The following is a 22024-nucleotide window of genomic DNA, read 5'->3' on the forward strand; positions in this document are numbered from 1 at the left end:
AGCTCATAAATTTTTCATTATATTCTTTTTAAGAATTTTAATTTTTTTTTTTTTTTCTTTTTTTTTCAAAATCCAATAGCGCACATTCTAAATATTTCATTTCCACCATTTTGAAGACACAAGAGTAATTTTGTTATATTTAAAATATAATATTTAATTATTTAAAATATAACATTCGTGAAAAATGTATACAATCGAAAAATCAAGTATTAGGATAATTTAAAAAGTTCAAAAATAGTTTAAATAAAAAGTAAAAGTAAATATATCTGTATAGATAAATTCATGTTGTTGGTGTTTTTACAAAATATAATAAAAAATATATGGTAAAAATAAAGAACGCTATAAAAACAGATTTCTAAAAAGGGCGGCGAAGGGAGGAGATGATATGGTAGTACGATTGTAGAGAAGAAAATCGCTTAAAAGCATGTTTCCTGAACAACATCGTTTACGGAATCGCACTTTGCGCATTGCCTTTTTTATCTTTCCGTCTCGCCTTTTTCTCCCTCTCAGACGATTTCTTTTTTTACGTCGCGCCACCATCTCTTGTTTTCAAAGCTCACGAACGAAATCGCACAGAGCTTTGCTCGATTAAAAATTTTTCTTTCGCACATTTTGAAATACTATATTCTCTTTTTTGTCTCTTTTCTTGTAGATACATATATACCACTATGAGGAAACAGTCCTCTTGTTATATATTATGGTACTTAAAATTACAAAAGTTTTTACTAGATATAATTCATTTTTTTTGGGAACAGTCGGGGTAAACTTGACAAAAATTAGTACTTCAAAAATAGATCTCGTGATATTTAAAATGCATGGATTACTTTTTATAAATCTTTAAATTTCATATAACTGCAATTTTTTTTCACGTAAATAAAATATTTTATCTTCAAAAAGAAATATATATAAATGAAAATATTTTACTCACCCTCGTAGTACCTTTCCCTCGACCTCTTCCTCTTTCCCTGAACGCTCCCTCGCCTGTCTGTAGGTGATATAGGTGCTGAAAAACAATAAGATGTGCCTAATTAATACGACGTTCTCGAATGATCCTGTTTCTGTGACATCACGTACAGTTGCCTTTTAGATCATTATCGTTAAAACGTACTATCGTAAAATCAAGGCAACCATATCGCCTCAATTGATCTCGTTAAGTCCAATAGAACCAGTAATAAAAGTATAGTCTTCCAGGGCCAACGCATTAGATTAGCTCTTAACCGAGAAAGTACTTTAAATTAGCATGTATGTATATTGAGAAAAAAGTAGATTATAAGAATTAAAGTTCTTCTGTAATCTTCGTGAACTTTGTCATTAATTATAATCTTCACTTTGTTGTTCATAGCAATATAGAAGAAAATAGTTTTTTACTATCTTGTAAATAGTCCTCTAATAGCATAATATGCTGTACAGTCCGTCATGCGCCTTTACCTTTTGAAATTAAGGCAGTTCTCACGTAATATACTAATACTCGGTCGATAAAAATAACGATTTACTCATAAAATATGTCAGTCGTCAACAAATATTGAAAATATTTATTAAAAAACAAAAAAATATATTTAAAAAAATATATTTCAATGACATGTTCTTTTGGAAATAATTATTTCGTTTTAAAATTTGTGACTTTTTTCTATATATTGATGTCACTATTACAGAAATCTACATTATCGTCTCTGCTAAAACGAAATATCATACCGACGTACTAATATATCAGTAGATGGCGCAAAACGACATCGACCATCGGACGTGAGTAACATTTATTAGCCTTAGTAAAGTTTTTCAATGTTAGTAGAACTGAAACTTCCTTACCGACGTAGCCTGCAAAAGATAATCCTCCACTTAATAGGAACGAAGAAGTACTCAAGCGCAGGCGCTCACGAAATAAAACAAAATTGATTTTTTTTTGCCCGTTACTCCTAAAATTAAATTACTTTCAGCGATAATGAAAGACCTTCAGGTTGCATTTACGTGAGGACCATAAAATATTTAAAGTTATTTTCGTTCGATTTATTCTTAATTAAATTAATCTATAAACCTCCCGAATATCATAAACATTTTTGATCTTTTAATTAGGCGATCAAAATGTATTTCAAAGGAATAACAATTACATCATGATAAAACATATTGATAAGAAAGAACGAAAAGGAAAATATTTCTGACACACATAAAGATATCGAAGATAAAACGTAAATTTCTATACATTTTAACGGGCATCATCAGGTAGTATAAGAAAAAATGAGAAATAATCAATAAGATAAAAGGGAAAGAGAGATAGATAGAAAGAGAGAGAAAACGTATGTCATGAAGGTGGCACCCCGAGCGAGTGAACATCGAGGTCCAAGGTAGGCGGAAAATTAAACGTCCCCTTCTTCGCGGCATACGCGTGGACGATTATGGTCTAATTCCCTTATACACGCATTCCTACCAACCTACCTTACCTACCAACCTACCTGCTCTCCTTTAGCGGTCTGTCTTGATGAACTACGGAGGAAAAAGAAGCGTAGTAGTCGGTGCAGTCGATAAGTACACGCTTCAAAGATAGGGGTGTGTCCCTGTATAATACTCTCCCGCTTTTTCCCTTCTCTCTTTTCCTCTTTCCTTCCTTCTCTACATCTCTCTCTCTCTCTCTCTCTCTCACTCTCTTTCTCTCTTTCTATATATCTCTTTCACTTTTTCTCCCTTCACACACCCCCATGCCACCTTTTTCGCACATCTTTCTCTCTTCTGTGTACCTTCTCTTCTACTACCTCTGCCACCCCTCCGATTGCTATTCCTCTGCGTTGAAAAGAATGCAGAAGAAGAAGAATGACTGGTGCATGTACATGTCTATATGTATGTGTGTGTGTATTTGTGTCTATGGGGAGAGAGAGAGAGAGAGAGAGAGAGAGAGAGAGAGAGAAAAGATATGAGAGAGAAAGGTAAGCAAGGCAAATGTCAATATCGACGATGCATCGCTGAAAGAGCCGCACTTGGGGCGGGAATGAGGGCGTAATTAATCGTGAAAGCAAAGAAATTCTCTCTTTGTCCTTTTCCTGACGCACATAACTCGTCTTCCACCCCTCGAGTGATGCCACGACGGTAGGAATTCCACGGTGCGAATAGATACGCTAAACCCACGGCATCATCGATAAGGCGATTTCAATCTCTACGAAAGGAAAATTGTTTAACATTTCTTCAGTTCTTTATCTTTTTTTTTTTTTTATTTTTATTTTTATTTTTATTTTTATTTTTATTTTTATTTTTATATCTTTCCTGAAACCTCCCGAACCGAAAAAAGTATCTATTGGAATTTCGGAACTGACGAATTTTAAATTGTGTAAACATTTCCCGCGCTTTTTTCTCAGTTGGTAATCCAGAAAAAGAATCATAATCAACGATAAATTAAATTTGGAATTTTTACTTAGGAAGAAATTTAGGTTTACTTAGTTACTCACAAGACTCGGTTTAATTTTCGGAATTCTCAGGACACTTCCACAGTGGAGGAACGACATTTTTCGTTCGCTTTATGCGTATGCGTGGTTCCCCCTTCTCCTCCGCCAGATCTTTGTCCCTCCCAGGTCTTCACCACCGATCGTCTCTTTCTCCTATGAATTATTTAAAAAACGCCGCGTCGAAACGCGTGCCGCGCCTGCCAAACTGGTCCGACGACACTATCTCAACGTCGGGATCTTAAAAAATACGAACGATTTTTGCCACGTCCTGGCCGTCTCTCATCCTCGGAATTTTGCGCCTACCGCAAACAACGCTCTCACTTTTTTTCCTTTATGAACCAATATTCCCTTTTTATGCAAAATAATTCTCTATAGGTTATGAAAAATCAATATTGTATTCTTGAAAATATCAGCCAGAATAACAAATTTACAAATAATTTTATGGAAATGCAAATAAATGCACTTTTGTATTCGATTCTTAAAAATGATCTTATCGAGTAACATACAAAGAAATTGATATCGATCAGTGATGATCTATGTAATAAGAAGGACGTTAATTAACATTTGAGGATCTTGATCGATAATGATTTTCTTTCTGAAGGAACATTTACTTGAAACCTTTTTATGGTTTCCTATTAGTAAGGTAGGCTCGTTATTCGAAAAATTAACCATTCAAGATCTTCATAGGATCGACCGATCTAGATCGAGTAATTAGAAGCACGCGCGACGCCTCACCGGCAGCTGTCAGCGATCCAACGATAAGCTAATTCAAATATTTCGAATATAGCTTCGCTACCTCGTAACTATAAGCAGGCAGATGCGAATTTCACGATAAGGAGAAAAGGGCTGCTGAAGTTGTTACAAAATATATGTTCCTGTTAAAATTAAAGTTTGCCATCAAAGATGATATTGTATTTGTCGTTTTTTCCTTTTTGCGAAGACAAGTTTGATCAAAGGAAAGAATCACATTGACCACTTTGACGGGAGTAGGAGTGTCGTTTGGAACAAGTAGTGGGAAGAGGCGAATAGGAGTGAATGAGAAAGAATGTAAAATAAAAAAATTCCGGATTTCCGTAGAGGCCGCCGTTCGTACTTCTCGCGCACAGCCAATGAAAGGATTCGCTAGTGTCGCGTCGTCGAACGTCCTTCTCTTTACTCCCCCTCTTTTCTCTCTCTCTCTCTCTCTCTCTCTCTCTCTCTCTCTTTTCCTTGCTTTGTGTTGAACGTATCCGTTGTATACACTATGTCCCGAATAGCGTGCACGCGATAAAAGTGTCAAACGCATCGTGTGGGTTCCTTTCGACTTTGCCAAAAAGCTCATGCTTGTTCAGTGATCAAAACAAATAGACTTCTATATGAATTATTATTAAAATAATTTTATTATAAAAGTAAAATCCCTGAATCATATGTTCTACTCTCATCAGCTGATCAAATTAGTTGCGGCCATGTTTTTTTTTTCATCACATAATAAAATTAGGATCTGTCATATTCTTTAACACAGTAAAGCTCCTTGACGATAACTGATTCCAACTTCCTTTCGATCCGTTTATAATGGCAACCGACGGCGGTACCTGCGGTTAGCACAATTTCGGTTACACGTAAAAAAACTCAGTATAATCACAGTGCGAACACGCACCAGGTAAAAGAGAAACGGTTAACTTGCGGTAGGATTTTTTCTTGGGAATGAACAAAGTTTCAGAATTTTATTGTGTTTCCTAAAAACGTGTATGTGATCGTCCTCAAACTTTTGAAATTAATTTAATACCCTCGTGACAGGAGTACTGTTTCAGAAAATTAAAAATGTACCATAGTTCTCGCTTAACACATTACAGTATTATTCCACGTTATTCCACTGTCATACTATATGATAAGGCGCACTAATCGTAAAAATTGCAAAATAACAAAAAATTTCAAATGACATAACAAAACCGAAATATATTTATATCTTATACGAAGATCTCTCTTACTTTCGCTTAGCTGACTTTAATTTCGACAAACCATTTTCACTCTACGACAGATGGCCGGCGGCCGAACGAGCCGTTGCACCCATTAGAAGTGCGACGGTTGAAAATGGTATATCCGAAGGACAGGTTGTTGAACGCGCGCCATATGAAAACTTGGAATCACCTTTAAACGATAAAACGCTAAGTGATTGATTAATCGAAATGTCTAAAAATATATTTTAAATTCTTAATTTCTATATGTTTGGTCAAATTGTTTATGTGTCAAATTGTTTCAATATGTTTGATCAAAATTAAGCACCAAGAAATACTGCTAACATTGTCGATGATAAGGATCAATAAAAAAAAAAAAAGGTAGGATATGAAAATAAGAGAAGTTATTGAATCATTAAAAAAAAAGTCAGAACATTGTTCAAGTAATATGGAAAAATTAATAACGATTCAGTCGTTCCGATCAATACGATTCAAAACTTGTCTTTCTGCTGAAAATGCTGATTTGGGGGAATCGCGACGAATCGATTCTATTGCTCGCCTAGACTCGTGCACCGTAACGTCGAGTAAAGAAAAGGTCATAACTTCAAATTATCCCCGCATCACTGAACAAAATTGATGATCTATTCGTTACAGATATTTGGCCTTCCAAAATTATTCTGGAAGCGTAACGCAAAAGTAGGTATTCTTTTTTTTTTTTTTTATCTATTTTTACTAGAATATATCGTATAGCCCTCGCAAAACAAATATTATTAATCGAAAGACTTTCGTGTTGTGGTTGATCCCGTGACAATGCAATAAGTGCGTACTATTATATATTCTATTTAAATTATATTCGTAGAATGAAACGATAATATACATATACGACAATATGACTAATACGCAATGAAAAAATATCATAGGAAGGTCGGAGAGAAAAAAAAAAAAAAAAAAGAAAGGAAAAAAAAGAGAAAAAAAGAAAAATTTAATCGAACTGGTACGTACCGGTAACAGCCTTAATAATTATTTTTATAACGTTTCCTTGTATACGTCGGGACTTGGCCGACGCGGTCTCGCTTGGGCGCCTCGCAGCTGGCATTCAAACAACCCCGTGACATAAGGGCGTCCCTTCTTACATGTGAACCAAACGATACACATATACCCTACACTGCCGAAGATCGCTGGCTACGCCCTTAAAGCACGCAGGATGCTCGCCTCGCTTTTTCTTCTCCCTCCCCGTCCGCCGCTTCACTCCCTCCCCCAATCCCACCATCAACTTCTCTTCTCCTACCACGCTACGAGTCTTCGCTAAGGCCCAAGACTCCGTGTTTACGCCGCTGGAACGTTCCACCTAGTTTCAACGGCAGACCGTATCTATACCCTTTTACTATACAATATACAGAGAAAACTCTCCCTCTATTTACGTCATTATGCTATTTATCGCTTTACCCGCGAGCTTAAACCACGTAGACGTTACTAAATTTTCCTGATGTCCTTCGCTGGACTCGTTAACCGTATACGTGTATATAGTAAATAATGTGAGATCGTTACGATAACGCTTAACAAAGTGAGAGTCTTGTCGTTAATTGCGCAAATAATAACACACCAAGTCTTATGTAAAATTCAAAAGGAAATGGAATAGAAATAATAATAATAATTCAAATAAATACAATATATTCTACAGACAATGATATGTCTTTCTTAAATGATTTTCTTCGGATTGGTATAGATCAAAAGTAAATGTCATTCTCTTAGAATGTTTTATATGTTAAATGTAATCGCATCTAAACAGGCTAAAACTTATATCGACATTTTCCCTTTAGTAAATAACATTATGATTTTTCTTACCAGTACGAATCTAGATTCATACGAATACAGAGAGAAGAGGCAAAGAGCAAGGGTTTATTCTCGTACCAAAACAACCCCGTGGCTAAACATGCGAAGCGCACGAATCGACCCACGGACCCCCTATAGATCGTTCCTTCTTCCTTCCGCGTTTTATCACCAAAAATAGGTATCACACAAATACTTTCTTTCCCTTCTGTCCTTCTTCTTCTTCTGTCCTTTCCCTTTTTCTTGCAATCCCTATTTTCCCATATAATTGACTTTACTATGCAATCTATTTGGATAGTTGGGAATGAAAAAGGAAAAACAATACTATATCCTTAGAAAGCATGTATATATAATATTTAATGTATATACCGTGCCTTGCAGTTCTTAACGCTAATTCATACGAAGTATGAATTAATTTAAAAATATTATAAAATCAGAAATGTATATAATATATATCGTTATACATAATTAATAATGTATAATCGTATACGTCCTGCAATGAATATTCTCTTTCTCATGAAGAAAATAAAAGAAAAGGATTCTTCAAAACAGCAGTTTTCAAGTTTTACAGCCAATAATAGAATATCATTCGACCATTGGGCTCGACCTTCAGTCTCCTTTATTTTATGGAACCCTTCACCCCCTTAGAAATTCGCACGCAAGCTTCTTCGTATGTTCATATACTCGTGAAAGTAGGTAAAGCACGAAGAAAGAGAGGGAGTAAAGAAGAAAAATAGAGAAAGAGAAGGAGAGAGAGAGAGGGGGGGGGGGGGGGGGGAGGGGAGAGGGAGAGAGAGACGATCGAGAATTGCGTGGAAAAAGGGAAGAGTGGGGGAAGCGTGTGACTCGATGGGCAGGTGTAAGTAAGGTGCCTTTAAAACAGAAGGGGAATACTTAATATCCTTCTACGTCAGGTGCTATTTATGAGGAAGAAATTACGTTAAATTATTAGGAACAGCCCGTCGTAATTTCTTTATTCAGTGAAAACTTATTCGTGACGTACGAGAATAACGAGAACATATTCACCAGAACTGAGTCGTTAAGATAAGAAGTACTTCGATTGGTTGTTAATTTCTTTATAATGGATAGAATTTTCCCGCATAATATCTTCTGTGCAGGTTGATTATAGAAAATTCGCCAACCAAGACAGAAAAATATATTTATCCAGTTAGAAAAATAATGATATTGGGTTGTATTAACACAAGGATGGTCTATCCATAATTTTAACATTTCATTCCTTCCAGTTCAAGAGCTTTGCTAGCTGACGATAAACAGTTCAACTAAACAACACATGGCCCTCTCTCGTTTGACAGTCGTTTCTCTAACCTGAAAAGATTCAGTTATCTTTCTTTCAAACGCTACTGTTTCTTATAATAAAAACATATCTTTCAAATAAGTATATCAATCGAAGATAAATCCAAATGGACATATAGTATCCCGTCCACGTGGACGTGTTATTGTTTTGAATATAATGTCGTTCTCTTCTGGGCCAGAAGTACGACATGGGTATGAGTACGGAGGGTCAGGCACCCCAGGGTCGACCCTCCAAGAGGGATTTCATTCATGATCCCGAAGCCCACCCCCGTCTCTGTGCCTCCTCCAGGAGCTGTGAGGGCAAGCGATACATTGCGACCAGAAAAGGGTAGCCGAAACGCCACGCTTTGGTGCATGATGTTCCTGAAAAGGGGATTCCGGATTTGGCCATTTGATATCTTAATACGATACATGAGGGAGAAGAGCTGGTCGTCCGAGGAAAAAAAAAAAAAAGAAGAAAAAAAGGGAAAAAGGACGAAAGCCAGTGACGTCCCGCTATTTTTTTCGAGCCCAGTTCTGTAAGCGTTCTTGATGTGAAGGTATGACCAATAGGTCAGTTTTCGTCCATTGAAATTTCTATATACTAAGAAGAACAAATTCTAAGAATTTATTAATTATTTCCCAGCCACTACACGAATTATAATTCAATGTAATTTATGATCTGTGTATTCGAACATATGATATTTTTATAAATCATTATCACATTAGAAATTAAACTTACTGAATGATTCCTTAGCGGAAAACAATCTTAAGGAATGTTTCTTTTCTTCTTTGCTTGTGACGAAACATGACAACCAGGTGTCCAAGGAAAATAGGGAAGAGGAACCCTAGTAGGGTGCGTGCCACGCTTTCAGATAATTAGGCATCAGTGGACGTCTCCCATCTTTTTCGGAACCCCAACCAAAGTCACGAGGACCCTGCTCATGACGCAGACTCCCCCACAAACCTGAAAACGTGGCACGAGCCATGAGGCGAGGGTGCCCGCTTCCCTACGTCGTCACGCTATTCATAGAAAGAAATCAGAGATACATATTTAGCTCGTGAAGAAACTGTAACTGAAAATCTCCGATTGTATAAAGAAAGTAGATGGTATGTGTCTGAATCGATTTTTACGTTTTCGTGAATCCGCTGACTGTTCATAGAGAGGGGTAGCAAGACGTTCGAGCGTTCTGATATTCAAACGGTACGGATTTCCCTAACCCAGATAGCTGGGTGTGACCCTGACCTTGACAATAATCATAACGCACAGCACCCTTGCACCTCTGGGTTCCGTTCTCTGAGGAGGGTCTTTTCCACAACTGAGGGTTCCAACCGAGTCTGCTGGTTTACATTTTATCGTAACACTCTCTCTCTCTCTCTCTCTCTCTTTCTCTTTCTCTCTTTCTGTCCCTCTTCTTGTTCTTTCTTTCTCTCCTTTCTGAAAGATCGCGCCTGTTCACGCGGGGAAAAGGATGAGAAAAGCCAGCTAAGGGGCGGAATGCTGCACCCTCCGCGTATCATTAACTGCCTTGTAATCGTGAAACATTAGGGATTCGTATTTCGAGTAAAATCTTTCATTGAGATGTCGTGAGAAAGAAATGCTTTATGAAATTTGAAGTTGTAATGAGGGGATGTAACAACATAATTTGTACTAGCTAAGAAAATGAGTACCCTAAAAACTGAATTCGATTCATTAATTATCAAGATAATTGGAATAATGAAATTTTCATATTTTTATGCGGTTCTTAGTAAAATTTTTACGTATGCACATCCCGGAGTTTCCCTCTCGATTCGATGTCATAATATCTCCACACGGAAGCGCTCGATATGAAAGCGTCCAACCCAAACAGAACTGTGATTCCAGGGTCAAGGTTCTACCTCGGACGTAATACCGCCGTCTCATCCACCCTCAAAAGGTCAGCACGCGAGACGAACTTGCCAACCCATTTTAGCCTCTCCTTCCCCCTTCTCTCTCTCTCTCTTCCTCTCTCTCAATTTCTCTTTTTCACTCCCATTTATCATACACATAAAGGTGAGAGAAATATCCTTTTTGCTCATCCACTTTCTTTCATTGATCTCTTTTTTCTAACTCTGCTACGTATCAAATATGTCTTTTGATTCACACAAAATTCAACATATTTACATTTTCTCACAGATATTTTAAGAAATCACTAAAATCTTTTTATTTCTTCACGCAATAGAAATAGATATGTAAAATTGTTTATAAAAGAAATGTTTCTCGAGTCGCTTCTCCAGTTTCACACGGGAACTATTTTTATCAGTTAGGCCTTCGGATATTATTCGACGATATTTTCTGTGATCCGATCTTCCAGCTCCTCTCTCTCTCTCTCTCTCTCTCTCGCTCTCGCTCTCGCTCTCTCCTGAGCGACACTAACTGTCTACTTCCTAACTTAATCCGTAACTTCCGACGCTGCGGCAATCTGACATCCTTTTTATTTTCATTGGCTCGCTAGGGCCTCTCTTGTTGGCGGGGGTCTCGTTCCCAGGATTTTTCTATCCACGATCGAGAGTGCGAGCGAGCGAGCGAACGAACGAACGAACGAACGAACGAACGAACGAACGAACGAGCGAACGACCGGCCATCCTCGGCTCGCCTAATCAATTTATGTCGTTGCGTCGTATGCGTCGTTCTATATATCTCTCTCTCTCTCCATCTCTCTCTCTCTCTATCTCTCACTCATTCACTTTCTCACTCTATCTTTCTATCTCCGGAGAGAGAAAGAGAGAGAGAGAGAGAGAGAGAGAGAGAGAGAGAGAGGCAAGGAGAAAGAGTGAGAGAGAGCACTGCAAATTGATCGCTCGTTCGACCCGACAGAGAACGACAGATACTGGCATGTAGCTTGAGTGCGGCTTCCGTCGTTCACGTTACAGGTTCATAAAACCTGATAACTCCTCTGATTATGAGGCGCGTTACGTTCAACTATGTTGTCGCGTCTACATCGATTGGTCTCGTTTAAGGCGAAGAAGAATCTTAAGTCGTCCAAGATGATATCGGATGATGTCTTATTGTTAAAGCTCTCATTCACTATTTCTTCATAATCTTTGGGTATTACTATGTTCTTTCTTTTTTCTTTTTGTTTTCTTTTTTTCTTGTCTTTTTTATTTTTTTGTTTTTTATTTTTTAAACCTTAAAACTTCATCTCCAAAGATAAATAAAAAGATAAATAAAAAGCGACAACAAGTCGAATGAAAAAGAAAGGGAAAAATATAATCAAATATGACGACATTCTTCCTCGATGAAAGAGAACTCACAACATCTTCCGTAAGATTTAATCGGCATAAACGATAACCCTGACGCCCAATTACGCATAACACACATACTTCGAGATTCGTTGCACCGGCCGGCCGGTCGCTCGATATTTGCATGGGCTTATGAAGAAATTCTCCCCGAGTCCTGGCATCGTTCGCCAGAATCCCGACGATTTTAATTAAATCTTTCGAGTCTTCGAGGGAACAATGCCGAAGAGAAAGAAGATGAAAAAAAAAAAAGAAAAAAAAAAAAGAAAGAGAGAAAAAAGTAGAAAAAGAAGAAGGAAGGAAAAAGAAAAGAAAAAGTGGAAGATGCTGGCGCGAATAACGCAAGGAAGATCGAGAAACTTCTCCTAAAATGAAGAAGAAAAACTAAAGAAAAGAATTAGAAAGAAAGAAATTTTAAACTCGCTACTCTGATGCGCATCGTCGAAGGAACTTCTTCTTCTTATCAGAACGCAAATGTTTGTTCGAAGACCTTTTTTTTTCTTTTCTCTCTCTCTCTCTCTCTCTCTCGCTCTCGCTCTCGCTCTTCCTCTTTCTCTCTCTCTCTCTCTCTCTCTCTCTCTTTCTTTCTCACTTTCTCATTCACTCACTAACTATACCTGGTCGAGAATGATCGCAAGACTCAAGATTTATCAGTGATTTATCATGAAAATTACGTCCGAGAGATAAATTTATTCGTGACAGATAAAGAAAGTCTCTGTCCCTTTCGCTCTCTCTCTCTCTCTCTCTCTCTCTCTCTCTCTCTTTCTCTCTCTTTCTCTCTCTCTCTTCGAGTAAGGAACATCTTTCTTTTTATCGTTAAGTAAATTTTGTTACTTTGGCATTCGCCATAAAGATGCAAACAATGAAGAGGAACGTTCCCACGATTACGTCGATGTCCATATACACATTGTTAATAATTTCTTATTAGTTTCTAAATCTTTTCTATTCTTCTTTTTTTTTTTTTTTTTTTTTTTTTTCCTTAAAATAAGATCGAGAGTTTTTTCTCGTTGAGACGTATGTTTGTTTGAATAAATCATCGTAATTCTTTCTATTCTGTATTGAACGCCGACCATTGATCGATCTTTGGAAAAATATTATTGACGTTTTGTGTATGCTCAGACATACATACATACATAACATTTGTGATGAGAATTATTTTAGGGACAGAAGGGACTGTCTTGTGTATCTCACTCTCTCTCTCTCTATCTCTGACTCTTTCTCTCTCTCTCTCTCTCTCTCTCTCTCTCTCTCTCTCTCTCTCTCTCTCTCTCTGTCTCTCTGTCTCGCTCAAAGATTTGAATTCCATTTGATCTGTGGATCGTATTCATGACGCGAATAGACGTGCCAGTGCATAATGCACTATGATACGTCGAGTTCTCTACGATCATGGTTGTCAACCTAACATATATGAACGGTATATTCGAGTAAGCAGAATGAATCAAAACTCGATTTGGTTTCCGTTGAAATTGAAATAGATATTTTTAGGGAACTATTGAAATGAGAAATAAGGATATTTCAAGATACAATTTTGAATATTATTTGAGACATGATAGAAAACACTTTATTGTGTTTTAAATAATATAAAGAAGATAATTCGAAGAAAATTCGAATATTAGATTCAGCGCATTAGCATGTAAAAGATTGAAGTAACCCGCGATTAGGTGTGAGAATGAAGAATGGATATGGGAGAAAATAAAGAGATAGAGATAGACATATATATATATATATATATATATAGAGAGAGAGAGAGAGAGAGAGAGAGTGAGAGAGAGAGAGAGAGAGAGAGAGAAAGATAGAGATTGTTGGTTGACCACCGTTGCAGCGTGACCATTATGCTTGCGACCGCGCCATGCTCACGCATAGGCGTGTAATGTATGTCTGTAGGTTAATGCAATTCACTCAGATCTCATTGCGAGAATTGTACGGCAGAGAGAATTGATTGATTGGCTCTTTCGTTTCAGGCCTCGCCGTACAATGAATACAACCCGCTCGCTGTCGCGCGCGAAAATGGTAATAACCTGAGTAGGAATCGCATAATCTCTTCTCCTTCTGTCCCTGACCGTGAATATTACCGGTTTTTCTCTCTCTCTTTCTCTCTCCCACTCTTCCATAGCACAGAAGAACTTTCATTTTCGAGCACACTTCCTTAAATAACGAGCATCCTTCGTCGTACTCGTTGCGTTCTTGCTCCTGACGTAACAACCACGTGATAATCTTCATTCGCCGCGAGTCCTTATCAAAACTCACATAAAAAGAATGTTTTTTCACAAAATTTAGAAAATAGACGGTACTGTTTCGAAGGGAATCAATATATCTACGGATAAGCTTAACATTTTTGTTTGACATTTTTTTTTTTTTTTTTTTTTTTTGAAAGATAGATAAGAAAGGTAACAAGATTTAGCATCCACTTTCAAGATAAGCAAGATCACAAAAATTAACATCGCGCTATCAATGTGACAGCACACCTAAAATGCCTGGGATAGGAATAGAAAAAGGAAAAAAAGGAAAAAAAAAAAAGAAAAACGAAGTTTTATCGAAGGGTTTGCGTGCGAAACGTAACTAACGCGACACGCCGCGTGCAACGCGCGCGCGTAGGGATGTGCGCGCACACACACGACGAAGAATCGAGGCGGCAGATGTTCAAACGCAGAGTGGAAAACCGGTCGTGTTGATGTAGCTGCCGTAGCGAATCGCTATAAAAATATCCGCCATTGTGTGCAAGACGCCTAAGCCAGTAACGGTCCCGAAGAAAGCCGCCGAATTCATGTTTTTTTTTTTTCCTTTTTCTTTTTCTATTTTATACTCATTCGACTTGTCGCAGGGCTTGTGATTGAAGCCCTTTTTGATTCGAAGCTTCCCTTTTTCGTTAAATCTATTTGTTGGAGGAAAATCTCGGAATCGATGTGAATTGCGTCCGAATGTTAGACAGAAGAATGAAGAAAACTGTCTTAAATATGCCATGCGCGGATATCTGACTACTTATTAAAAAAAAAAAAAAAAAGAAAAGAAAATTCACATGACTGGAGAGTACTTTTGATATTTTTTGGAGCAACGAATGTAACAGGATGCATCTAATGCGTTTAACATGACAAAGAAAGCAGGGTCGATGTGCGTCATCGATTCTCGGACGAAGTAGTCTTGGTATAAGAGCGACAAAAAATAATTCAGGTATATACCGGGTGACCGGTATGAGAAGAGGAAAAAGTTATGGTGGGAGAAGAAGTAAATAAAGAGCATGTATAAAGAAAAGAGAAAAAGAGAGAGAGAGAGAGAGAGAGAGCCAGGTCAGAAGTATAATAATTGTAGACAGCTGCCCGTCGAAAAAAGATCGGCGCTTGCACTCTGACACCCGTTTTAAATCGAAAGACGAACCCCGCTTATGGATTCGGATAATTAATTTTGTTCCTTGGCCAATAATCCTAAAGGTCGACGCCTAAACAAAAAGAAATAATAATAAATTTAATATCTTTTTCTAATCTTCTTTTTTTTTTTCGTGTCCTAAATCCATACCTGGAAAAGGTAACCACATGAAAAATGTTCACTATTATTTATATTTTATCTCCTAATTTCAACGATATATGATTTGGATAACATTCTGAAGATAAAGAAAAAACATTTTTCTTGATTTAAATGTATAATCTAGTTTTTAAGTTCTCGAAGAAAATCATACGATGGGTTTACAACAGTCGGACTAAGTATGTATATATAAGAAAAATCTCCGGCGTACGGAGAAATAAACATCCGGATGCATCTGTCCCGTTGGCCCGGTAATTTCTGACTGTTTTTCACGGGCCAACCGTAAAAGGAAATGTATTTCCTCCACACGTGCTACTCGTTTTAGTCGCAGTATCCAAAAGCGTCCGAACATCTGTCCAAGTTTGGGAACAGTTGCAGTTGGAGGCAGATTTTCTATTCGATGAGAACAAACGAATCGATCTTCGATCGCGATACTGACTTTTCACGGTAGACGAAAGCTGGTCCAAGAGGGGTAATGCTGAAAATTTGTCTGTCTTTCTCATACGCTTACACGAATTCATAGAAACATATATAAAAGCATGTAGATAGAATTTTCTTCCTTTCCTTCTCCCTTTTTTTTTTTCTTTTTGTAATCCGCTTATGGCTTCTGATAATAATTTATATATTCGCAGTTAGAACGTTAACGTTCTTCTGAGATTTTATATGAGAAATATGTGCGCATACGCAGACAGATGTGCGATGTTGTTTCTCGGAATGGCGCTAAATGAAATCCGACGGCTACGAGAGTCGTGGATATCCGTCGTCTTTCTTTCTAATCTGTCGTGCGTGTTACCAAGAAATTACGAGACGATGACGTCCTCCGTCGGACGGGAAATTCACATATTAGCGAAACTTATCTTTTTTAATAAGGGAGAAAAAAAAAGGAGATAAAGAAAGCAAAGTAACCCTTACACTTCGTTTTTCTTTTTTCCATACAGTATCTAATACAAAAAATCAGATAGGAATGAAAATGGACGTGAGCAAAATTTAAATAAGAATCGTCTCCAATGAAATTGGATCCAAGACCCTTCACTGAGCAATTACATTCCTTTTCTCTCCCCACCTCTTCGCTTGGAAAATAACCCTCACGAGTCTCGCGAACTACCTCGAATTTCTTCTTGCCATTAGAACGGCCTTGAAGAGATAAGCCGATTAATCGCAATAAAGAATCGCCATCTGCCGCCTTTCCCCGTACGGGAAAAAGGGATGCAAGAGTGTTAAAGTACGAAGCAACCCTGATGGTGGGGAAAGATTTTAAGGGGTAGGAACTGAGTTATCGATAGCCATAAATTCCAGAAATCTAAAACCAACTTTGAGCGAGTAGAATCGGCCAGAAATTTCATACAATATAACGCATTAGTCATGGGGAAACCCCTATTGAGCTTTTGCTAAACGTATATATACGTAAAAATGAGAATGAGAAAGAGAAAGAGAGAGAGAGAAATAAAGAGAGAGAGAGACAGGGTGTACGACATGCATCCTTACAGAAAGGATCTCCCATGGTAGTCATGGTAACTGTGCAAACAAGATGGCCGCAGCTTCCGGTTTCGACATCGGCAGCTGCACGGATCTAGTTTCTAGGCTCCAGACAGGACCAAACGCAGACAAATTCAAAGAAGTACAAATACCAAGATGAATCTTGCTTTTATACTTTTCGAAGATTCTTAAGATGGAATCATGTTGAGTTTATGCGAACCGTCATCGTCATCATTCATCGATGAAATAAACTTCTATTCTATAGAATCTTTAAGAAATCAAATTTGACAAAGTATCACTCTTAAAAGGAATTAATATAATGCTATATTAAAATTAATGAAGGGAAAATTAATCGTAATGTTGTCGATGAAATAAATGTCCCTCAAAATCTCTTCATTTTAATTATAAAACGAAACAAATTCGACTGAGCTGGTAAAAAATCGTTTTTTTCCCCCTCATTAAATATCATGGGAAAATAAATAATAAAAATAACGTAACCGTTTAACTCGTGAATTCCACGAAATTTTTTAAAGGAATCGTTTCGACCACCGGCAGCGAAGCTCTCGCGCGCGCGTTAATCGCTCTCGCGGCTCTAATTGGAGCGCGCTTGATCTATCTTCATGTAAATGAGCGTAATTAGCGTGCAACATAAATCAAGGTAGCGGCAGGGACGATCGATCAGGAACCACTACGTCGAAGAGGGTAAGTAAGAGAGAGTGAGAGAACGTACTAAGCGAAACAAGCAAACGAAAAGAGAGAGAGAGAAAAAGAGTGAAAAAAGAGAAGAGAGAAAAGAGAGAGAAAGAAGGAGAGGTCGTGTCGTAAGGGTCGAGGGCCGATTTTCCTTCCGAAATAAAACTAATGGCCATTCGTAATTGGGATTAGCCGTGAGCTCCCGTACGTATAAAAGAGGGTTAGATTGTGTTAGACGTTAGAATCAGACTCGGATTCCTTGCAGCATTGTACCGTGGCACATGTGCTTCCTATAGCTCTATCTCTATCTCTCTCTGTTTCTCTATCTCTCTTTCTCTTTCTCTTTATTAATGCAAACGTGCGTGTTTCATTTCGAAAGATTAATGGCTGGATTATATTCGATTCGTTCAATTCGGTCAACACCTTGCTCGCTCGCCGTTCAAGAGATTTATTTTATGCTTCGAGATTAATCTTTCTTTCTCGTCTCGTTTCGTTTCATCTCGTCTCGCCTCTTTACATTTCTTTTTTTATCGAAGAACTTTTGAAAGAGACAAACTCATAGCGACGAAGAACAATCGTCGCGAACATAAATGTGACAGATGATAATACGTCGAATGGGGACAATTGTTACGTAGCATCTATGTACTTACGGATTGGAAATAACTACTACATCTTGCTTTCAATTACGGCTTCCTGCATTACCGTTCTAATGCGTAACAAATTTTCGTATTATATTGAATTCGGCGAATTACCATTGTAATAATATAGGACAAATTGAAAGTTCGTTCATTAGATTGCTTTGAATTCGTTTGAGTATTTTCATATTTACCTTGATAGATATTATCGCGAATGAAATAATATTGGAAATCAGGAAAATATAGGGAAAAAATGCGTCGATCAATTAAAAGTAATCGTTCGACATAGGCGATTTAATTGAACAAATTAAGAAAACACGATAGCAAGATTGAACCCTTCGATATTTTTCGCGAGAGAGCAATTTCGCTGGGTCCGCTGGTGTGTGCGCACGCGCACACACTACCCGCTTACTCGTCGTCGCCCCACACGCGCGTCTCGTTTTAATTCGGCCATATTGCTTCCCATCGATTTAACTTCAAAGTCCCTGCACGCCGTAGACGCGCCGAGGAGGAAAAAAAGAATATCCCGTGACACGGTGTCCCATGGTGCAAATAAATCATACGTACTGCGTACATACACACATAAACACGCACACATACGCACACAAGCAAGCGGATAAACCATAGCTCGTTACACCTCAAAATTAGTTCCGTGCATCGAAAATGACGACAATGTTTCCGACTCATGTCTCGTTGGCCTTTGATTAGGCTAATTAAGAAAAATTTATCTCACGGGAAAAAAATAGTATAAAAATAACATTTTACTTTCTCTCCCTTTCTTCCTTTTTTCTTTTTCTTTTTCTTTCTTTTTTTTTTTCTTTTTGTTCCTTTTTATAACTTTCATCAATTACCAATTTACCTCTGATTTTCATCGCATTTTCACGAGGGACAATAAATTTTCTATTTCGCCTTACAGTTCAATCCTCGAACTTTGAAGAGGCCTGTATATGCCTCAAGAGCGATTATCCTTTATCGCGTACAGTAGGTACATAGCGCACCAACTAGATTCGCTTTTATGACGTCATAATGAACCGGCAATCAGCAGCATTGTCGACATAATTCCTGGTGCCGTTGTCTCACTCGATCCCAGCCGGCTCCATTGTTCATCTCGCTCCTTTCAGCGTTCCATCTTCCATCAACGGCAAGACTTTGTCATTTACCTTACGAAGGTGGAACAAACTGAGAGAAAAATAGAGAGGGGAGCAAAAGATCGAAACTCTTTTTAGTTAATTAGAATTAGTACAACAGTAGAGAAAGAAACAAATTGTTTTTTTCCAATTTTTATAATTAATAAATAAAAATAGAAAGGAAACTTGATTAAATTTTATTCATGATAATAAATAAAAAAAAATGGAATTATAAAAGAGAGAGAGAAAGAGAGAGAGAGAGAAAGGGAGAGAGAGAGAGAGAGAGAGAGAGAGAGACAGATAGACAGACAGACAGAACTGTCAAGCGTCGATGGATGGAGTGAGAGTAACGAGATTCGCAGTAGGGTAGGAACATGAAGGGGGTTGAATCGTAGAAAAGGGATGAAATGATGCTCCACTAATTCCGTTATGTCCGCCATCGTTGGTATTCACCCGGTTCCCTAGTATTGTGCACATTCTTTTTTCTCCAAGCACACACAAAGACACATATATACATGAACAGACAAACACAATTTTAAGGTACACGTGCGCGAAGTAGAGATGCATTTTCGGTTCTATGATAGATAGCAATAAAGCTAACCGCTTTGCGTTTATGCGTTTTCGCGTACACACGTGTTCCTATGATGCATAAATATATATATGTATATATATATATATGTCTGTATTTGAGTGGTTCATCACGTATGTATATAGGACAGAGGGAGCAGCTGTCTGACAGCTGTAAGGCCCTTTTTACCTGCTTCGTCCAGCATGCGTATGTGTATATGTATGAGTCTGTAAAGGAGCGTCCAGTAGCCAGAGTGCATCAAGAAGAAAGAATCTAAAGCGGTCGAGAATGGAACGGTAAGGAATCGTTCCTATAAATGTATATATGTACGACAATATACTATGGTATAATATTGGTTCAGAATGCGGAGGAGTATATTACGTCATAGTATTAGTACGAATAAAAATTGTTTAATATTTCATTTTAACGTTGCATCAGATTTACTAATAATATAATATATGACATATGAAAGACATATTAGACGTATTTGGGCTATGAAATATTTTCAGTTAATTCTTTTCCACATTTCGTTGCTTCGAATATTCGGATATAAAAAGAAGAAGGAAAATGGTACGTTCGGGAAACGTAGAGATAAAATTTCGGTGAAAGTAAAATCACACGACGTTTTCCTATGTAGGAAGAGACGGCGCGGAATTTCGCCGGGGTGCCTTGAATTTCCCTTTCACGGGATTCGTGCGCGTACTCCTCAAGGTCTCGCCTTGGCTTCAGGGTCGATGCCGTGTGCAAGGAGAGAGTCGCGAAGTTTCTGTCTATCGATCCGCTGTATCTTCGACGCACTCGCAAACGATGCGTCTATACGGATTCTCGAATCGCGCGATCTCACTTCTTTTTATTTACACAAAGAATGAATAAAAAATGAGTATCTTGAAATATATACATGGGTACGTGCACATAGATAAAGTGTTTGAATTCAAAATTAAGTTTTTTTTTTTCTTTAAGAAGACATTTATCTTAAAGAAAATTCATTTTGATTATCACAGTTGTCAAATTATATATAGTTGTCAAAATATTAAATTCTCAAATTTGTCAAACGACGAAGACAAATTTTGTCCTATTCGATTTCCATTTGATTAACCGATAAAATTTATTGAACTACCCGAATCAGAAAAATCGACAAGAACTGTCAATACCCTTAAGAACGTAGTTACGAAATCCTTCAGGTCCTCGTCGAAAGGGATAAAATGATCGGTGGAAAATCGGAAAATCGTGCCACGATTCCGGACATATTCAATGAAGCACGAACGGTGCCCTCGGCACCGTGGGAGCGTGCTCGGCACGCATATAATGCGCGTGCAAGGCCAAACGTTGCGTACGCACGATATATCTTCTAACATATATGTATCTTCGTAAACGTGTGTATATTTGTGATATATATATATATATATATATATATATATATATATATATATATATATATATACTATATACACATTTATATGGCGTGAGTCACGGAGACGTCGCACGCACGCACACACAAAGATATATACTCATGTACGAGGGATACGTTGCACGAGGCTGCAGCTCAAAATCGATATGGCGAATCTAGCCGGATTATATCCTTTACGGGGCTTCGCGCAATGCTCGCAATCCTCCGTAAACCGCGACCACAGTTTATACCACGACGATATTTAGCACGGTCGTCGCTATATCGACAACATCGATTTTCGGATTAGTCGAACGGCAATTGACTCGTCAATATATATATATATATATATATATATATATATATATATATATATATATATATTGTGTTTTGGTTCCTTCTCACGATCGAGGTGATATCGAAGGGCAAACCGATCGAATTTTGTCATATGGTTTCAACATTTTGAGGGTCACTGAAGCTAACGTTCGAAAACTTTCCCTAACTAATATAAACGTGTAATATACTTAATCTGTTCATACAGTTCTTTCTTAGTATCAATTGGATCGTTTAATGAAAATCATAAATTAGATATTTAACGACAGATGGTCGAATGAATCCGCAAATTAAAATTCTTCGAAAAGTACAATATACATGATAATAAAATAAAAAGGAAAAAAAAAAAAAAAAGAAAAAAAGACAAGAAAAGAAAGAAGAATCTATCCAAAGCGTAAAGCTTTCAAATCATAAATGATATCGTTTCTCTTGCGATGGATCAACCCCACCGAACGGACGCGAACAAGCAATCGCGCGGTCGCGCTCACGACCCACTGGCCGGTAGTAAATGCGCGCGAGCGTTCAGTATTTTGCATTTTTCAACGGTAA

General features: G+C 37.7%; 1 protein-coding gene across 1 annotated transcript in view; it reads right to left on the reverse strand.

Moving 5' to 3' along the window:
* The window catches only part of LOC124428261 (DNA N6-methyl adenine demethylase-like), a 63136-nt gene that overhangs the window by 30310 nt on the left and 10802 nt on the right, over window positions 1-22024 (reverse strand). Inside the window, exon 2 of the mRNA XM_046972153.1 lies at window positions 929-1003. Within this exon, the coding sequence (XP_046828109.1) occupies window positions 929-1003 (75 nt within the window). The remainder of the gene's footprint in view (window positions 1-928; window positions 1004-22024) is intronic.

This window comes from Vespa crabro, chromosome 11 (assembly GCF_910589235.1).
Source record: "Vespa crabro chromosome 11, iyVesCrab1.2, whole genome shotgun sequence".
Classification (NCBI taxonomy): Eukaryota; Metazoa; Arthropoda; class Insecta; order Hymenoptera; family Vespidae; genus Vespa; species Vespa crabro.